This window comes from Stenella coeruleoalba, assembly GCF_951394435.1.
Source record: "Stenella coeruleoalba genome assembly, chromosome: 12".
In the NCBI taxonomy this organism is placed as follows: domain Eukaryota; kingdom Metazoa; phylum Chordata; class Mammalia; order Artiodactyla; family Delphinidae; genus Stenella; species Stenella coeruleoalba.
Window position 1 is genome coordinate 41,009,245 of NC_137158.1, and position 18,864 is coordinate 41,028,108.

The 18,864-nt window shown below is 43.7% G+C and overlaps 1 protein-coding gene across 1 annotated transcript in view; it reads left to right on the forward strand.

The window, feature by feature from the left end:
• Positions 1-18,864, forward strand: part of LOC307195478 (uncharacterized protein) — a gene marked incomplete at its 3' end in the record, with an annotated part of 167,192 nt that overhangs the window by 116,153 nt on the left and 32,175 nt on the right. The window contains 9 exon segments of the mRNA XM_079939601.1: positions 2,473-2,527; positions 2,531-2,623; positions 4,463-4,558; positions 5,599-5,754; positions 10,121-10,294; positions 10,298-10,350; positions 11,281-11,419; positions 12,927-12,976; positions 12,978-13,042. Coding sequence (XP_079795727.1) covers positions 2,473-2,527; positions 2,531-2,623; positions 4,463-4,558; positions 5,599-5,754; positions 10,121-10,294; positions 10,298-10,350; positions 11,281-11,419; positions 12,927-12,976; positions 12,978-13,042 — 881 coding nt within the window.

Here is an 18,864-nt window from a genome sequence, read left to right on the forward strand (position 1 = left end):
TAGAGGAAGGTCAGAAGTGGCTGGATAATGAGCTCTGCCTCACTGGGCCCTACTGGGCTAGAAGGTCAGATCCATGGGGGACCCATCTTTGTATCTCAGACAGTTCCTGACACAGTACCCAGTACATAGTAGATGCTTGATACATCACTGTCACATGGGTGTTGAATGAATCATGGGCCTCTTGGCAGGGCTCATTGAGAATCATGAGAAAGCATGTGAATGATATGAGAAACAGGAGAAAATGTTTATATATCCATTGAGCAACTCCAAGCGCCATCCTTGAGCTATCAGGATAAGTTTTTATTCAGTGTCTCAGTATATAACTGTATGCAACTATCTTTTGTTAATTCTCACAAAAACGTGAAAAGGGTGGTATGATTTTTGCACTAGTACAGTGGTTTGATATGCAAATAATAGAGTTACCTTTATCTGTCTTTGAACTTAAGTTCATAAGCCCCTACTTCTGCTGACAAAAAGATTAAACTTTTCAATTCCATGTCATTCAGCCACATTTACAGTTTAAAGTGGTCAGTTTGAGATATAAAATCAATTAATTCAAGATTATCCCCTTTTACCTTTGTTTTAATTGCCTCCTCTTTACCCTGTTGGTGAGGGAGGGATTCCGCCCTAAGGTTATGGGGATGGCCAAACACATGACACTAAATACTGGACAGATGGGATCAACAGCAGTTTACTCATCACATGTACTCACAGCTGAGGGGAATAGAACATAGCATGCCATGCAGGGCCACAGAGGATTTGTACTTGTGACCAGAGTGAACAACTAGGGGCTTGAGAGGCAGGCTTTGTAGTATCAAGAGGATATAGTGCTTCCTGGCTCCCATAGGAGGATGTGATTGGTTCATTTGAATAATTTTGTGGTCTGGCAGGGAACTGAAACCACTACTTGGGGATAAGCAGGGATTGTACTTGGTCCCTTTGATAAGGAAGTTTGTTTGACTAGGGGACCTTACCCGTGGGAGCAGAGTAGGCAGGGGAACTTATAGTTAGGTCATTCAAAGCCCTCCCAATATTACCAGATGTCAAGGCAGCACTAATACTGGACCTTACCTTAAGCCTTACACCACACCCTTCTCCTCCTTTATCCTTCTCAGAGGTGATCTAAATTCCTGGGGGTGCTTATAAATCATCCCAGCAGTTGAAGAGGAGTGGCTACCTCACCCATCTCTGTCCAATCCCAGATCTCTTCTGATTGGTCTGCTGCTCAGCACCCCACTTGGACACCCCCTTGTGGGGTCTTAGGCACTCCTCAGGTCTTTCCACAACACTTGACTATCTGCTCATCTCTGGGAGCCTGCCTCATTTCCATCAGTGCTAACATCTCCCTCAGTCATTGCTAATCTCCTTTTTCTTTGTTTTTTTTTTTTTTGCAGTACGTGGGCCTCTCACTGCTGTGGCCTCTCCCGTTGCGGAGCACAGTCTCCGACGCGCAGGCTCAGCGGCCATGGCTCACAGGCCTAGCTGCTCCGCGGCATGTGGGATCTTCCTGGACCGGGGCACGAACCCGTGTCCCCTGCATCGGCAGGCGGACTCTCAACCACTGCGCCACCAGGGAAGCCCACTAATCTCCTTTTTGATATCTGCTTTATGCATGACTTGGCAAAGCCCATGGAGGATTTAGGCAAAAGATCCCTTCTGTCCTGGGGATCTTTTGGATCCCCTCGAAACTGATCCTGTTTCATCATCTTTTCTTGGGCATCCACAGGATCTAAGCTCTAGAGACAGTCTTTCCTTGCTCGCTAAACTCATTTCCTTTGGGGCAAGAAAATGATTGTAATTTATCAAGCATACTTCCTTCTCTGTGACTTATGGTATAAATTCCATTCTCTAGTCTTCAGGATTTTTGGTTCTTGATATGCAAAGCCAAGTTTTGTTCAAAACAAAACAAGAAGCTTTCTCTCTCAAACCCCAGGCTCTTATTATTTAACTTAAAATTTGGTTTTACATATCAGGAATTGCTGTCTCAGCTACTGGTCTTAAAATAAATTCAACAACTGATGTCTTTGTTCTAGAGCTACAGCTGAGCTGTCCAGTACAGTAGCCACATGTGGCTATTTTAATTTAAAAGTTTAAATTAATATTGATTTTGGTGATATAAGACTTAAAATTCAGTTCCTCAGTCATGGTAGCCACATTTCAAGTGCTCAACAGCTATATGTGGCTAGTGGCTACCATATTGGACAGTCAAATATGGAACATTTCCGCCCTGCAGAAAGTTCTGCAGCTAGACCGTGCTAGTCTAGAGGATAGCTACCTTTCCCTTGAGGGCTGTGAACTGTGAGAGTGAAGGGCAGTGTGTAAAGAAAAGGGAGTGAGGGATGATGTTGCTGAGGAAGAAACCTGTTGATATCTCAAATTGTTATCTTGCTCCAGTAACCTTGAAGAGAGTTTTGAGCTTTAGAAACTTGAGTAACTGCTGTTAATGAGATTCCCTTCCTGTTTTAGTAGAAGAACATTTTTGGCAGCTGGAAATGCTCCTGCCTACCAGTCTGTCACAGATGACATGTAGCATGGGTTGCCGCCACTGAGCAACTCTCTCGTGAAGAGCATGTTTGCTTCCCAGCTCAGCTTGCCACAGCTGCTGGATCCACAGAGCCTCCAGGTGTGTTGAGAGCTATTTATATACCAATCAAACGTGCATTGTGCTGGAATGCCCTTTAGCCTTCACTCACGTGGTAGAGTGGGCTAGGCCCCCATGGCCCACTGTTATTCCCAGTCAGGTGCTCTCCCTCTAAACCGCTCAACAGGCTAATTGGGACAACAGCTTATCTGCTCACAGCTGGTAGCAAAACCAACACCTGATCTCTTCCATGTAATAAATAATAATGATAGCAATTACGATAACGTAAATTAGGTCAGCAGCTGAGTTGTGAACAGCCCGGTAACAACATGCGTTATCGAATGTAATCCTGGCAACTATTATTGCTCCTAGGCACTAACTATATTACCCACCTGCTACAACTAAAGAGTTTGAGGTTCTAGAAGGCCAGAGATCAGACTGCTGCATAGTCATGGCAACACCAGGTCACAAACTGTATTAGTTATCTATGGCTTCAGAGCAAATTACCCCCAAATTTAGCAGATTGACACAATAAACATTAATTATCTCATATAGTTTCTGAGGCTCAGGAGTCTGGGAGCAGCTTAGCTGAGTAGTTCTTGTTCAGGATCTCTCATGAGGCTGCGGTCAAGGTGCTGCACCTCTTAATGGGAAGAGAATCAAAGAATTTGTGGACCGGGACTTCCCTGGCAGTCCACTGATTAAGACTTCGCCTTCCAATGCAGGGAGCATGGGTTTGATCCCTGGTCAGGGAACCAAGATCCCACATGCCTCGTGGCCAAACAAACAAAACATAAAACAGAAGCAATATTATAACAAATTCAATAAAGACTTAGAAATGGTCCACATTAAAAAAAATCTTTTTAAAAAAAAAGAATTTGTGGACGTATTTTTTTTTTTTTGGCCTCACAGTGAGAACTTAGTTCCCCAGCCAGAGATCGAACCCGTGCTCCCTGCGGTGGAAGCTCAAAGTCTTAACCACTGGACCCCCAGGGAAGTCCCTGTGGGCATATCTTTAAAACCACCTCACAAGCCCAGATCTTTTGACTCCAAAACCTCCAACTTAATGTTTTATGTTACAAAGCTAAGCCAAGCAATGCCAGCATCAACCCCAGGTAAGTCTCACATTTCTACCTCCCATAGCTACAAGACAGCGACTCTTGGCCCAAGACTTGACCCTCATCTAGACCCGAAGACAGGGTTGGACCGTGACCGTTGGGCCTGCTCCTGCTGCCTTTGAGTGTTGCCTGGGGTTAGGTGGATGCAGGTGTCCTGATTCCCTGCTACCTGAATCAACTCCAACTCTGGGAATTGTCTGAAGCCAGTACCGAGTCTGGACGTGTAGAATGGGGTCAGGTGGACAGGCCCACTATATCCAGGACTGCATGTCATGCCCCAGGGAGTAGGGGATGCCTTGGCTGTTGGACAGTGATGTGGAGAAGACAGAGGCCCATGTGTAACGTTGTGGCATTGGTTTTGAGTTGATGCCTAGAACTGGAGCACAATGGAGATAAAGGACAAATATTTAAGGTTTGTAATATTGAAAAAATTTGAGTAAGTTTACTTTTTTTGATTATAAATATGTACTATTGGTTTTATACTATTCTGGGACTTCGAAATACTGGTGTTGACTATTTACACTGAAATCTTAAGTACCCTCAGTGTTTAGTCACTTTCTGAAAAATCAGTTTAAAAAATAAGATTATTACTCTCTCCTGCGCATCATCCGGGACTATCCATCAAGAACTATTTCTACATAATAGAGAAATCATCCCACAGCGTTCTGGTGTGCAGACACAGACATCTCGTTCATATACAAATGTCTATTTCTTATGGACATTATTATGCAGCATTATTATATTTATTATTTGGTTCTTTTAGGCATTTGTGCTGTTCCCTTGGAGAGCATTTCTGGAAGATGGAGGACCATTTCCAGTTACAAGTAGCAGCCCAGATACCCTAGAATATAAGATGCAGGTAGGATAGGTCTTCCCACTTGTCACAGAGAGAGCCGAATGCAGACTGCAAAGCAGGTGTCATTGGGTCCGTAGGTCTGACCCTTCATACTCTAGTCAGCGGTGAATAAGTTATGAGATAAGCAAGGTGTTTGGTTATGAAACTGTAAACCCAGTGCTGCAAGGTGAGTCATGTTTTCTTATGACACAAGAAAATCGTGGTTTCAGCTGGCATCAGACTTGAAACAGCTGAAATACTCATGGCTAATAATGATCTGAAGGAGTGGTCATCCATTTCTGATCACTCTCGGGAACTCTTAGAGTAACTCCCAGGCTGGCAGTTCGGAGACGTGTGACTACTGACCAATCTACAGTAGTAGGAAGAGAACTCTTTAAGCAGGACTCAGAGGGAGAATTTCTTTCAATTATATGTTTCCCCCTGATTATTTAAGCAAGTATTATTGTGTTTTCATTTTTTTAAATAGAAAATATTTAAAAAGTATTATTAACAACATTAAAGTCAATGGCACATTTGCTTCAAAATAATATGGAGGTGGGGAGTGATGAAGATGGGGCAGGACTGGCCATAGGTTGGTGGTTCTTAGGGCCGGGTGATGGGAGCTATTCTGTTTGCTTTTGTATGTGCTCAAAAGTTTCCATAAGTGAAAAGATTTTTTTTTTTAAAGTGAAATAGTAAGAATGGCTTAAAAAAAAATTAATCATAGTCCCCCACTAGGGGACGGTCACAGTTCATTTTGGTTTTTTTCCAGTATTTTCCCTGTGCATACATGTATCACACTATACATACACCACATACGGACACCACCATAAGGTTTAGGAAACTTGGACTTCCACACAGAGCCGAAAGTCTGATATGTTCAAGGGGGACTTTGAGCTAGATATGTTGCTCTGATTTTTATGGATTTTTTTTTTAATAGTTGAGAGCATGGGGCTTGTAAACACAACTACTCCTAATTTTCTCCCTCAAAACCACGTGTAAAGGATACATAGAAGTGTTCAAAACGGATGTTTGGGTTTCATTTTGTTCCTTTTTGTTTTTAGCTATGCCTCTGTAGGCTGAGTGACCGTGACCTCAAGGTGGCTCATGGAGAGCTGGCGGACAAGCAACTGCTAATGGACGATGTTCTTCTGAGTAACTATCATATGATCATGGAGCATCCCCCAGGATGGCAGACCACACTGGACAAAAATACACAGGTATTCTTGGTGAACGGTCTACATACTTGACCAGTGCTGCATTGTACTGAAGGACCTTTCTATCTGGGAGATGGACTAGATAGCTTCATCCATCCCATAGCCTCTCCCAGGGTCCCGGGACTGTGCTTATGCCGCACAGGAGCAGCAGTGAAGCAGGGGTAGCCCGTGAGAGCCCCTCCAAAGTATGTTCTTTCACAGCAAGTCCCATGATCAGTGGTATATCTATTTCTTTTAATTTTAAAACTAGAACAAACTTCATGGGGGGCGGTCCGTTGAAACCAATTTGAACTCCAACTGGCTGCTTTTCCTTGTGAGTCTCACACATTTCGGGCTGGACTTGGCAGGGTATGACAGAGGCCCCAGGTGAACATCTTCAGCCTGGCTCCTGTCTGCATCACTCCGCTAGCCCATGGACTCCTAAGCAAGCACTCCCTTCTCCGGACTTGCCTCCCTGAAGCTCTAACGTACCAAGAGCCAGTAGTCCTCCTAGTATCATAACTTGAAACAATTCTGCATGATTCTGGAACTAGACAGAGACTTGTCTGGACGTGGGGTAAGCTAGCCAGTGCCCCCGTTTAAAGAGTCCCCTTTTCAGAGCCAAAGTCTCTGAACCAGCCATTTCCATTTCCTTACCTTCCATCCACTCCTAAGAAACTGTGATCTGTCTTCTTCCTCATCTCATCAAGACTGCTCTCACTGAGAGCACCGTGGTCCTTGTCACTAAATCTCCTGGATACTTTTCAGTCCCCTTCCAACCTGAATCCTTAGCCGCATTTGACACAGTGTGTCCTTCTTGAAGCCTCTCTGCCCTTAGCTTCTAAAGCACAACTCTCTCCAGTTTTCCTCTGACATCGTGGGCCATGCCTTCTCAGACTTCTGTGTCAAGTGCCCTCCCTCTGCCAATCCTGAAAATGTTGCTTTTTGGGTTCTGTCCCACTTCCACCACTGCCAGGGCTGCATTTTGACTTCCATGACTCTAGCCACTTTTGTCTTTGTGGGCCCATTTCTCCATTAAAAAACATGAAGAGTTATAGTTTACAACTGTGTTAATATAAAGAAAAATATATTAATATCATAAATTATAGCATTTTATTCAACCTAAATATTCTTTTTCTTTCTGATTTTAAAAGAAATTAAAACATTTTGTGGGCCCTAAGCACTGTGCCTTCTGTGTCTAATCAATAAGTTGGCCCTGAACACTATTAATAGATCATTATTAATTAATAATGTCTATGATTGAGATCTGTTCAGAGGCTTTATTAACTATTAATTTCTTTAATTCTCACAATAATCCTATGAGGTAGGTACTTTCATTATTCTCATTTTACAGGTAAGAATACCAAAACTCAAAAAGGTTAAATGATATGCCTAAAAGTCACTTGCCGAGAGAGAAAAGAAACGCAGGTTCCAACCTAACAGTCAGGCCCCGGAGCTCCCTCATACTCTTATCCATGATATTGCTCCACTCCTCGCCCTCTCCATGGGCAAACCCAGCTAATTTTATAACTTGGATGGCTTTATGCAATGATTCCAAAATTTATATGTCTAGTCCAAATCTCAATCCTATCAGATTCATATGTTCAACTGCCTTGTTCCATCTCAGAGATACCGTGTCCCAAACTGAGCTCATTTTACTGCCCCTAAAGGTGCTCCTCCTTCCTTATTCCCTGTCAGTTAACCACCACCTGCCCAGTTACCCAGGCAAAAAAAATCTGGACACCCATCTTTGATTTCTGTCTATCATACCCCACAATCAGACACCAAGTTCTACTATCCTATTATTTTAATATCTTTCAAGTTTTCTCCATCCTCCCTCAGCACTCCCCTCCACCAGTCCAAATCACTGTCATCTCCTAATGCTGGGCCAAGATCATAACCTCCAAAGGACTCCCTGTATTCCCTTTGCCTCCTTCACGTCCACTCACCAGGATAGTATTTTAAAATGCAAACCCGATTATGTCACTTCCCTCCTATAACTCTTCAATGACTTCCAACTGCCCTGAGAATAGAGTCTGGGTGCCTTAACCAGATCTTCACAACCTGAATCATGCCAATATCTCTACCCTCAACTCCTTTTATTTTGTCAGATGCAACATGCTCTCTCCTCAGTACCTTCATGCAAACTGGCCCCTCTGGTGGAAAACTTCCCTGTCCTCCCACTCTCTGCTTCATCATCTGATTAACTCCTACTTATCCTTCAGATTTCAACTTCCAAACCACTCTTTCAGAAGCTTTATCTGATCTCCCACCTTTGAGCCAATACCCCTCTGTGCCAGTTAGGGTGCACCTGCTAGAAGTAACTAGTCATGACTTAAATTAGAAAGTGTATTAATCTTTCCAAACAGGTCGAGAAGGAGGCAGTTCATGTTGGTGCAGGCACCCAGCTCTGCCATCCTGGGTATGTCAGTAAAATGTCTCCCTCATCCTTGTAAGATGAAGACAGGAGCAAAAAAGCTTTCTCCTTAAGGGGCTTTGTCTTTTTATCAAGGAGGGAAATCTTTTTCAGAAGACTTCCAGTAGATTTTTCTTGTGTCTCACTGGCTAAAACTGAGTCACAAGTCCATTTCAGGCCAACTAGTGGAAAATGAAGTATGCTAGATGTGCCAACTAAATTCCACAGCGGGATTCAATGCCTCACCCAGAGGGAGCATTTGCAAAGCTGGATATAGACCAAGTAGTGCCAAGAACAAGAAGCCTGCCAAAGGGCCCTTTGGTCCTTCTGTTTACTCTCTTTTGGCCCTGTTTCTGATGGATTACCATCTTTCCCTGACAATTCTGCCCTCCCCTGCCTTGTTCTTTATCCTGTTTCCTGTTCCTTCTCCCATCCTGTAAAACACTTAGGAAGAGAAGACTTCTCTTAACAGGAATATATTAACAAGGTAAGTTTGCTTTTAAACTATTATTTATTTTAATTGGTTTTATTTTATGATTGGTTCCATTTAAGAGTATTTCAATATTCATAGACAATAGGCAGCCCTGGAATTTATACTGCCTGTGACTTAGGACTCTAGGTTTCCTGTCCCAGCTATGCCACCAGTTCTATGACCTCTTAGACTTCAGTCTCTAAGACTCCCAAGTGAAGGTGATGGATTAGCTCAGGACCTTTAGAATGGTCCCAGGAGCCCTGGGTTCCTCAGAGGCACCTTGGGGCTTTTTGAGTGGAGGGGCCCAACTACATGGCCTGTAGGCAGCCCCCTCCTTGTCACCACGCTTGGCCTTGGTCTTTTGGATATCTTGGGTCACTGAGTAAGATTTCATTTGCTGAAAGGCTTCTGAGGATAAAATAAATTTGGAAACGCATGAATTAGCTGATTGTTGAGGAGGTAGGCTACTAGGTGGAAGGGTTGCCAGCTGTTGGCGGGAGTTCACTCTCCCCTTGGTCTTGCTTGTAGTTCTCCCCCTAACCACCTCTCTTTCTGGAGGCCCCACCCCCATCCTACCTTCCCCATATGTTAATAGCACTGATCTAGGGTCCAGTTACATCATGTGGTGGTTCTTCCTGTTCCTGACCAGGAAACTTGAGTGTCCAAGGTATTGTTACCTGAATGTCCTCTGCGTCCCTTCCTGTCATAACATCATGGTCCAGGTGTGCAAAGGAAAGCTCCTTTTCCTATAACTGAGACACTGTCTTCAGGCTGAGGGTGGGATACAGGTTCCCCTTCTGTCTGTCACTTTCTGGGTAGCCCTGGCCCTCACATCGCTGGTGCAGGAGAGCAGGGACCTGAAAACCTTATTCCCTCCACGTCCTCCTGGGCTCGCAGCAGCCCCTCAACAAACACTTATTTAATGAAAGCACCAAAGAATGAATGAACAAATCATAATTTTAAAGTGAAATTTCCTATTGAATAATAAATTCAAATCAAGAGACATGTTCTCTGCCTAACTTTTAAAGGATGGGAGGAGGAATAGGAGATAAGATAAACTTAAGTTTCCATTTCCTTACCCATAAAATGGGTAAAATCCCCAATTTAAAGTTATAATATAGCTCTACCACGATGGGTTGTTAAATCTTGAGTGTGTGGAAGAGCTCTTTCCAAAATGCAGAGGCTAAATATGAAAGGCTCAATTTTTCAACGGCAGATAAAATGTTGGCACCCAAGTAAAAGAGTTTTAAAGTGAGTGGTTCACAGCTCAAGCAGAAACTTGAAATGGAGACATTTCTCTCCTTTCTATATACTGTCTATTCAGGAAGGACGCTTACACTCTCTAAGCTCTACATGTGCTGCTGGCCTGTAAACCATTACTCCTGGGGAGAAAAGTCATTCTCCAAAGACTTCATTCTGCATGAGCTGAATGAATGTAAAAGGTCATCCTGTAGGGGTCTATGACTAATAAAAAAAAAAAAGAATTTCTGTAATGCTTTCAGCCAGATTTGTCCAGAGTACAAGGATTCAGAAGCCGGTTCCAAAGCAGCCCAAAGACCTCCAGACTGCTGGGGGGCCCGTGTGATGCAGTGATGTCCCTTGCTTTGCTGAGATCATTTCTGGTGCTCTGGAAGCAACTGGAAGCGCTAAAGGAGCACTGGGGCCGACTCAAGCTGTGAGGCCGGGACATCAATTCTCCCTCTCTCCACAAACAGTTCTCGGAGCTCTATGGGTGAGTGTGCTCAGGGGGAAATTCATGTGAAGGAGTGGAACCTGGGATCTGGCAGATGACTGCCCTTGCTCTGAGGGTGACGTTTGGTCCATGAATTTGGCATGCCTAGCCCCACTGATCACAGAGGAAGCTGGGCAGTGTGTCTCTGTGAACAGTGCTTTACGGGAAAAGCTGAGTTCTATTGACTGCAGGGACAGCCCTGGGTTCCACTGAGCAACACTGTATATCATTTTCCCAGAGTTCTGTCCCTGGGAACTGGTGCTTCTGAAGTGTCCCTTCAGTGCTAACTCTAAGCTTTTTAGCTCATAGGATCCCAGCGAGAATTGAGTGGGGAGTGCTGCTGCCGTGACCTCCTCTCCGCTCTCCGCCCCATTAGACCCAAGTCTAATGAGTCTCTGAGAGCCTCAGGCATCACAGCCAAGGGTACAATATGGTGCAGCATGAGGTGTTCAGTATGCAGAGTGCTGGGTTGTTTTCTCAACTTCAAGCCCTGGCTGGGGTGACTTAGCTGGTGGGAAAGGCATGTGGTTTCTGCCATGTGTCTGTAACCAAACAAGCATTCACTAAGCACCCAACCACCACCCCAGGGCCTTACTGAGGGTATTAGGGCTCACTTTGGTGGCCTAGTCCAAATTGTCTATCTTATGAGTTATGACAGTCAGCTTTCCTGGTAAACAGGGAGTGAGGAGACTTGTCAATATTTTGAAGAATGAAGACTGAAATTAAATGTGCCCAGTGGGAAAAGGCCTCACGATTTAATATTGACTAAGGGAGTGGTAACTGTGGTGGATTTAGATGTCGATGTAAGTGTCTGTGATGACTTGGGAGGTTTATGCATGATGACAGGAAACAGAACATGAATGAAAAGAATTGTCAGAGAATCTGAAAGAGAAAAAATGTTTGTTAATTTCTGTCTCTCTTCTTTAATAGAACTCACATTCTCTACCCTAGCATGAAAGCTATAGCTAGGCGGATCAGGAAAGAAGATGAATTTGAAGGACTTATAATAAGTAGTAAGTCTACTCTTCCCCCTAAAGGAGCTTCAGAAATTGAAATAAAAACTCAGCAGGTATGCAGGAGCTATTTTTTTTTCTTTTTCTTTTCTTTTTTAATAGATCTTTATTGGAGTATAATTGCTTCACAATACTGTGTTAGTTTCTGTTGTACAACAAAGTGAATCAGCCATATGCATACATATATCCCCATATCCCCTCCCTCTTGAGCCTCCCTCCCACCCTCTCTATCCCACCCCTCTAGGTGGTCGCAAAGCACCGAGCTGATCTCCCTGTGCTATGCGGCTGCTTCCCACTAGCTATCTATTTTACATTTGGTAGTGTATATATGTCTATGCCACTCTCACTTCACCCCAGCTTCCCCCTCCCCCCGCACCCCGTGTCCTCAAGTCCATTGCAGGAGTTATCTTGAACTTGACTTGAAAATTTGCTTTATGACATTAGCATGTAAAACTACAGATATACCCAAGTGGTGTTTTTGCTAAGAAGATAAGTGTTTATTGAGGGTTTGTAAATTGCTGAACAGACTCTGAGGAAACTCAGTATGTAAAGGTATGTGGGGCTTTGATTAAGCAAATAACTACCCTTTAACATCTCAGTTCTGTAAGTCTAGGTTTTCATATTTTTATTTTCCTCAAATTAAAAAAAAAAAGACAATAGAAAACATAACCACTAGCATCTTAAACATAAAATCCTGCACACAGGTATCTCCCCTGCAACACGCACACTCATGGAAGTGGAATATTTAAAATAGCTCCTGTGATTGTTTTTCTGAGAATAAGACAACACAATTTCTGTACTAGTCTATTTGGTGTGTGTTGATGGTCTATGTGGAGGGGTTGTTTTCCCAAGTGTTTGTTCCTCTTGGTCCTGGGATGCGGGCTCTGCCTGGCTGTGCTTATTGTAACAGGGAACAATGACTCTAGCTGGTTGGGTGTAAGTGCAGAGGTGCATGTCCACTGAGCATCCAGGAGAACTCAGCACTCGCCCCCACCCCCACCCCCTGCCCACACACACACCCCAGTCCCAAGCCCGTTGCTTACCCTTCTGAACTCTGCTTCCTCTCTAGCACCTGGGTCCTCTGACAGGGAGAAACGTGGGCTTTGCAAGCATAATGGGTAGAGTAAGAGCTCAGGGGTATTGGAACATAGTTTTTTCTTGATCATGTATGGAGTTTTAAATCTTCCCGTGAAATCCTCCTTGGTATCTAAATTGAGTTTCAGACCTAAGCGCTTCTTATAATAACAGCTCATGAAATTCCTGGCCACATTTAGAGACTCCAAAACACAAGAGGTCGCTTCGGACATTGAGCACTTTGCAATTGAGCAGAACCTGGTAAAAAGGGATATATTTTATCAATCAAGATGTGGGCCAGGAAGAAAAGATGTCTGTCTCCAAAAAGGTGCATCTACCCCACTTGGGAACCCAAAAAAGGAACCCGTTTCTTCTTCCCCAGGAGAGAGTAACAAAAGGACTGGACCCAGCCCAAGGCCCTTATGCAAGAATTTAGGAGCCTAGAGTATAAGCCAATAGTGGAGAGTGGCTCTCAAACTCTTACGCTAGCTTCAGAAACTTCTGGAAAATCTTGAAATTCATATGATCCAGGAGGTATTAAGTTAACAGAGAGATAACACTAGTTGTATCAGAAAAGTCCAAGGAGCAGCATACTCTCCCTATAGGTAAAGTATGTTTATTTTATTACTTTATAAAATAACATTTTTATTTTTTTTCCTAATTATGAAAGCAATCCATGTGTCCATATTCATGGAAAAACAAAAACAAAAACACTACAACGCCCAGAAAATAGTATAAAAATTACTTTTTAACACCTTGGCCCAAGAAATAAGTACTTAAAAAAAGTTTTTTTTATTGAAGTATAGTCGATTTGCAAGGTTGTATTAGTTTCTGGTGATTCAGTTATATATTCTTTATCAGATTCTTTTCTGTTGTAGTTTATTATAAGATATTGACTATAGTTCCCTGTGCTCAGAGAGAAGTACTTTTACCGTTTTGATATATATTCTTGACTTAAAGGACTTTTAAGTAGAAAACATTTGTAAACTTCAGTCTCTGCTGATTAACTCATAGCTGATATAAAGTTGAAATGGGGGAAACACATAAAGCTTTTTCTTATATATAAGCGTATATAAATATATATCTTAGAAATACATATATTTGGGATAGGAAGACAATCAAAATTGTTTCATTTGAGGTCTAAAGTCAGGGTGACTTAATGGGCAAGTGACTAGTACACTCCCACAGGACTCTCACAGGGGCACTTGGGGTTTAATGCTTTGTAGGTTCCATCTTGTACTCTTCATTTTCACTTAGAATTTGTATTTTGTAAGTGGCATCCAGTGAGTCAATGGAGGATGCACCAAAGGCTTGTAGCCTGGGCTCACACACACTCCTGCTGCCTCCCCACCTTGCCAGGAGGAGTTCTCAGCTGCCTGCTCCTCTGCCCTCTGGCACCCCAGGCACCACTAACTTCCCCCTCACCATCTGCATCCAGCAATGGCTGCCACTCCCCACCCAGTGGGGGCCTGAGCACGGCGAGGGCATGTGTGGGGCATGTGTACCTGACAGTATTTCAGGGACCCCAGACTGGCAGCACCAGGCTATGTTTGATGGGTGACTCACTGGGTGTGAGCTTGTTGTCCATCCCTGGGAACCTAGAATATCCCAGGGCAGAGGTTGCAATACCCTTGGGGTTGCCCATCCGCGGTAGATAGGAGCAATGGGCCTGAAGGAAGAGGAGACGCCCACCTCAACTTCTTCGCCCCTGGCTCGGCATGAAGCCTCAGTCCAGTAGCTAGTAGACCAGGTGCATTCATGCACCAGTCACAGGGTGGGGCCCCTGGTACCCCTGCGCGCATCCCCATGCCAAGGAGCCAACATTAAAAACAAAAACACTGTGACAGGTCAAGAGAGAGACTGAAGAAGAAAGAAGAACATTTTATATTTTATAATGTTGGTACTTACATTTTATAAGTACCTTTAATGGCACTTCTTTCCTGCTTTTTGAACAAGGCCTGCGTTTTTATTTTTCATGGGGCACCATAGATTATGTGGCCGGTCCTTTCTGAACTACAGTGTCTACTCCTAACTCCTACTAATTCTGTAGGAAAATCCACAACCTTTGAGCTAAGGGGAGTTGTTTGACTAACAAAATAAATAATGGTTTCCTTTTGAGACAAGGTTCACAGACATTGTAATGTTAATTAATAACCTTTGTGGGCATCTAAGACACTGTGGTTTTATCAGTGCTTCGAGCAACTGAATTCTGTAAGCAGGACTTTGGGAAAAGGCTTTGCAGTGAGAGAGCAAGCCCCCACCAAATGGGCATCTCTGGCTGTCACCAGAGAGTGGAGTGTGGTTGAGCTCTGATTACAGAACATTTAACAAGACACAAAGCGACTGTTGTTTGTGCTGTGTTTGCTGCATCCAGGCGGTTCCCTTCTGAGTCCTTGGAGAAAATCCACAAGCACAGGGCAGGTGCAACCATCTGCACGTTTCAGGGCTGTGATGCTTCTGAGACTTCCGGGTGGGGGCCCGGGGGGGAAGTGTCTTTGCTTGGCAGCTGTGCTATGTGTTGCCTTGTGCAGGGTGCTTGTCAGCTGTGCTTGGAAAGGGCCTTCAGTAAGGGGCTGGTGGGAGTCAGGCAAAGGGGAGGGGTAGAGTTATTTTTAATGGTGGTAAGGTTGATATTACCAAACCTTACCAAAACCTAGAGTATACTGGCCAATTCTAAAGTCTTGTTCAGAGTCTGTACTCTTAAGATTTTTTAAATAAATGCCAGTAATGAGGGTGTTTTGTTATTGTTGGGTTTTGTTTTTGAATCATGGTTCAGCATGATTCGGTGGAGAGGCCTAGGTCTTCTCCTGTGCTGAGTTCCCCTAGTACAAGTGATGGAGTCCCCACTGTGTGCTAGGGGTGCTTTTATATTCTTCGTCTTAGTCTTCCTGAGACCTCTGTGGGCTGGGTATGTGGAAGAGGGTGATAAAACCTGGAACTCGCACTCACCTACTGTTCATCTCAGCAGCAAGAAGCAGCCATAGTGGATTGGGCTTCCAACAGGGGCTGCTTCTTCATGCAGAGATCACCATTTGTGGTCAAGGTTAGCTTGGGGCTAGGGGTTTCTCCAGAGGGAGTTGGGAATGGAGAGTCTTGAGAACAGGGGACATCACAGGCTCGAATATTTCTCCCCTATTTCCTTCCCTCCTCCCCACCTTGTCTTGGAGCTTAATCTTTTTATATAGCTTCTGAATGAGCTTCCAGTTTGTCAGTGAACATCTGAAAATGTGGCAGCCACACCTGGTCTGGTGCTAGTTCTTGGTAGCTTGTGCTCCCCTGAGAGTGATCAAAAGCAGCCCCAGATATCCTCACGGCTTGCTTAACAGAGAGATGGGCACCACTGATTCAAAAAGGCTCTGTCATTCCCCATCTTTGACATTTTGGCATTGAAGTAATTTTTAATTGATCTTCTAAATTTCTCTGAGAAGTTTATAAGGCCAGCAGCCTCCAAAGTGGAGGCATATATCCCAGGGGTGTGGGAAGAAAATACTAGAACTTCTAAATAGATTACGTCTGTATGTAAGAAGCCCATGTTTCGCGCTACACTAAGGCGTCCTGAAGTGACCACGGGGAGGCAATGCACAAGAGAATAATAAGAAAGAGTAGAGTTGACAGTACTAATCCTAGTACATGCTTATCTTTAGCCACATTATGGGGTTAAAAAAGATAACCTAATCACATCTAAGAAGTCAGACAAAACTTTTTTTTAAGTCAAAGAAACTATTGGGAATGTGGATTGAGATTCATTCTTATTGTTGATGAATCTCACCCTATGTACATCATGCTTTGCAATATTAGCCATCGATAGTACTGGAGGTAGTTATGAATACATAAACAGACATATGTTAAAGGTGAGTGAACAAAAATGCTTTTCTTGAAGGAAGCACAATCAAAACATTTGGGAGAACATGGGCTAAGTCAGCATTTCCCCAGAAGTGTGCCCTGGAATACTAACTCCTCAGCATGTTAATGCAGTAGTTCTCCCAACCCCCCTTCACTAACAGACTCATGGATGACCTGAAGCTTTCCATTCCTTTGGTAGCACAAGCCAGCAAAGTACTCACTAATCACAGCCTTTGGGTTGCATATGTTTACCTAGCATCATTGATCGTTGTTTGCTCCAAACCTGTTTGTGCCAGTTTTACTTGTCATTGTGTTTGAGTAATTTAATTATTATGTAAACCAATGAAATAGGAGTACAAAAAGAAAGATCTGTTCTCTAAAAACTAAGTTGAAATAGATAAACTGTGGTACATCCAGTCAACGGAATATTACTGAACGCTAAAAAGAAATGAGCTATAAAATCATGAAAAGACATGAAGGAAGCTTAAATGTATATTACTAAGTGAAAGAAGCCAACCTGAAAAGGCTACATATTGTATGATTCCAACTATGTGACATTCAAAAAAAGACAAAACCATGGAGACAGTAGAAAGATCAGTGGTTGCCAGCAGTTGAGAGAGGAGAGAACAATGAATAACAGAGCACGGAGGATTTTTAGGGCAATGAAACTATTCTGTATGATACTACAGTAGTGGATACATGCCACTATACATTTGTCCAACCCATAGTTTCACAAGAGTGAACTGTAATGTACACTGTGGACTTTGGATGATAGTGATGTGTCAATGTATGTTCATCAGTTGTAGCAGATGTACCACACTGGTGTGGGATGTTGATAGCCGGGGAGGCTGTATGTTTTGGGTGAGGGTGCAGGGGATTTATGGGAACGCCCTGAATTGTCTGTTCAATTATTCTGTGAACCTAAAACTTCTTTTAAAAAAACAAAAGATGATGCTTTTGGATTGTTTCATGGTCTTTAAGATTTCTCTCCTTAAAGAGAAACACGCCGAAAACACACACACACTAGAAATTGTAGACCACACACTATGTATTATGATTTATAGAGGAAAGATGGTACAGAACTCCAGTGAGTGGGTACATACAAAGAAAAAGCCTAGGCTCTATGTTAGAAGATTGGCAAATGTTTATATTTGTGTTTGTTTGGGTCTTTTTTGTGGTACACGGGCCTCTCACTGTTGTGGCCTCTCCCGTTGTGGAGCACAGGCTCCGGACACGCAGGCTCAGCGGCCATGGCTCACGGGCCCAGCCGCTCCGCGGCACGTGGGATCTTCCGGGACCGGGGCACGAACCCATGTCCCCTGCATCGGCAGGCAGACTCCCAACCACTGCGCCACCAGGGAAGCCCTATTTGTGTATTTTTAATTTAAATAAAATGTTTAAGATAGTGCATGTCATTTTTTAAGCATTCTCTGGTTTAACAGACTTCTTATGATTGACGAACCAACTCTTAGCCTTGATTGCATTGGACAGGAGGATTTCTACTGTGTTTTGCAGGGGTTAGGGAAGAAGGGTTTTATTTGCTTTTTAAAAATAAGTTTCAGAAACTGGGAGTAAATAATGTTAGAAAGGTTCCTTTACTCCAGACTTTCTCAGAGCCTTTACTATCCTACTGTGTGTTGAATCTCCAGAGAGAGAGAGTATGAAATGTTCTTTGAATTTATTTGACCACAGAACCCTTTTATTCCCTTGGGAATATCTTTCATCACCTCAAAGAACTAGTGTTCTGGGAAGTAGTTTGAGAAACACAGGAGTACAAAATTCATACATATGCTTGAAGCAATAAGGTTTTCAACCTACCAGTTGCCCCCAGCCACCCAGCTGATCAAGAGAACAACGTGATTGGCAGTTGTGTGCCTTCAAATTTCAACTCTGCCTTGGCTTAGGATGCAGGGGCCCCTCAGGTGCAGAGCGTTGGTGGTTGTGTTAGAGAAGTGAAGTGCTGCCAAACCAGGTGCCCTTCAGAAGGAGGGGGCTGTGTGGGTGTGGGGTGTTCAGAGAGGAGGAGAGGGGAAGTCGTTTGGCCACCAGGAAGTCAAAGTTTCCTTCAGTCAAATGACCTAGGAACAGAGTGAGAGGGAAGAAAAAACCGCAGTTGTACCCCCAGTGTGCTATCTCCCTCCCATCTCCATGCATTGTCTTAAAGAAGCCATGCACACACACACCTAAAATGGGACACATTTGGAAACCACCAACACCACCTGGCCAGGAACTGTTTCTCTGGGATGAATTCTTCTCATCCTGACTTCGCCTGACTCCTGCCTACAGATGCAGGTGCATGTCTGCACTTGAACTCAGGAGGAGGAAGCATGAGGGAAGAATTCCCAACACTTCAGTAAAATATTACCCCCTTAGCTGAACCCATAGCTAAACCCCAAACCAGCTCTGTGGGCATTTGCCAGGTGAAGATCCCCAAACTAGAAGTGTGTGGCCCCTGGCAAGGATTATCTGTGAGCCAGAGACCTGCCAGGAGAGTACCCTGGAAAAAGTATCCAGTTTCTTATCTGAGCATTTCTGAAACATACATGAGCTCTGTCTTGTCAAAGTTTAGACTTATGGAAGTCTT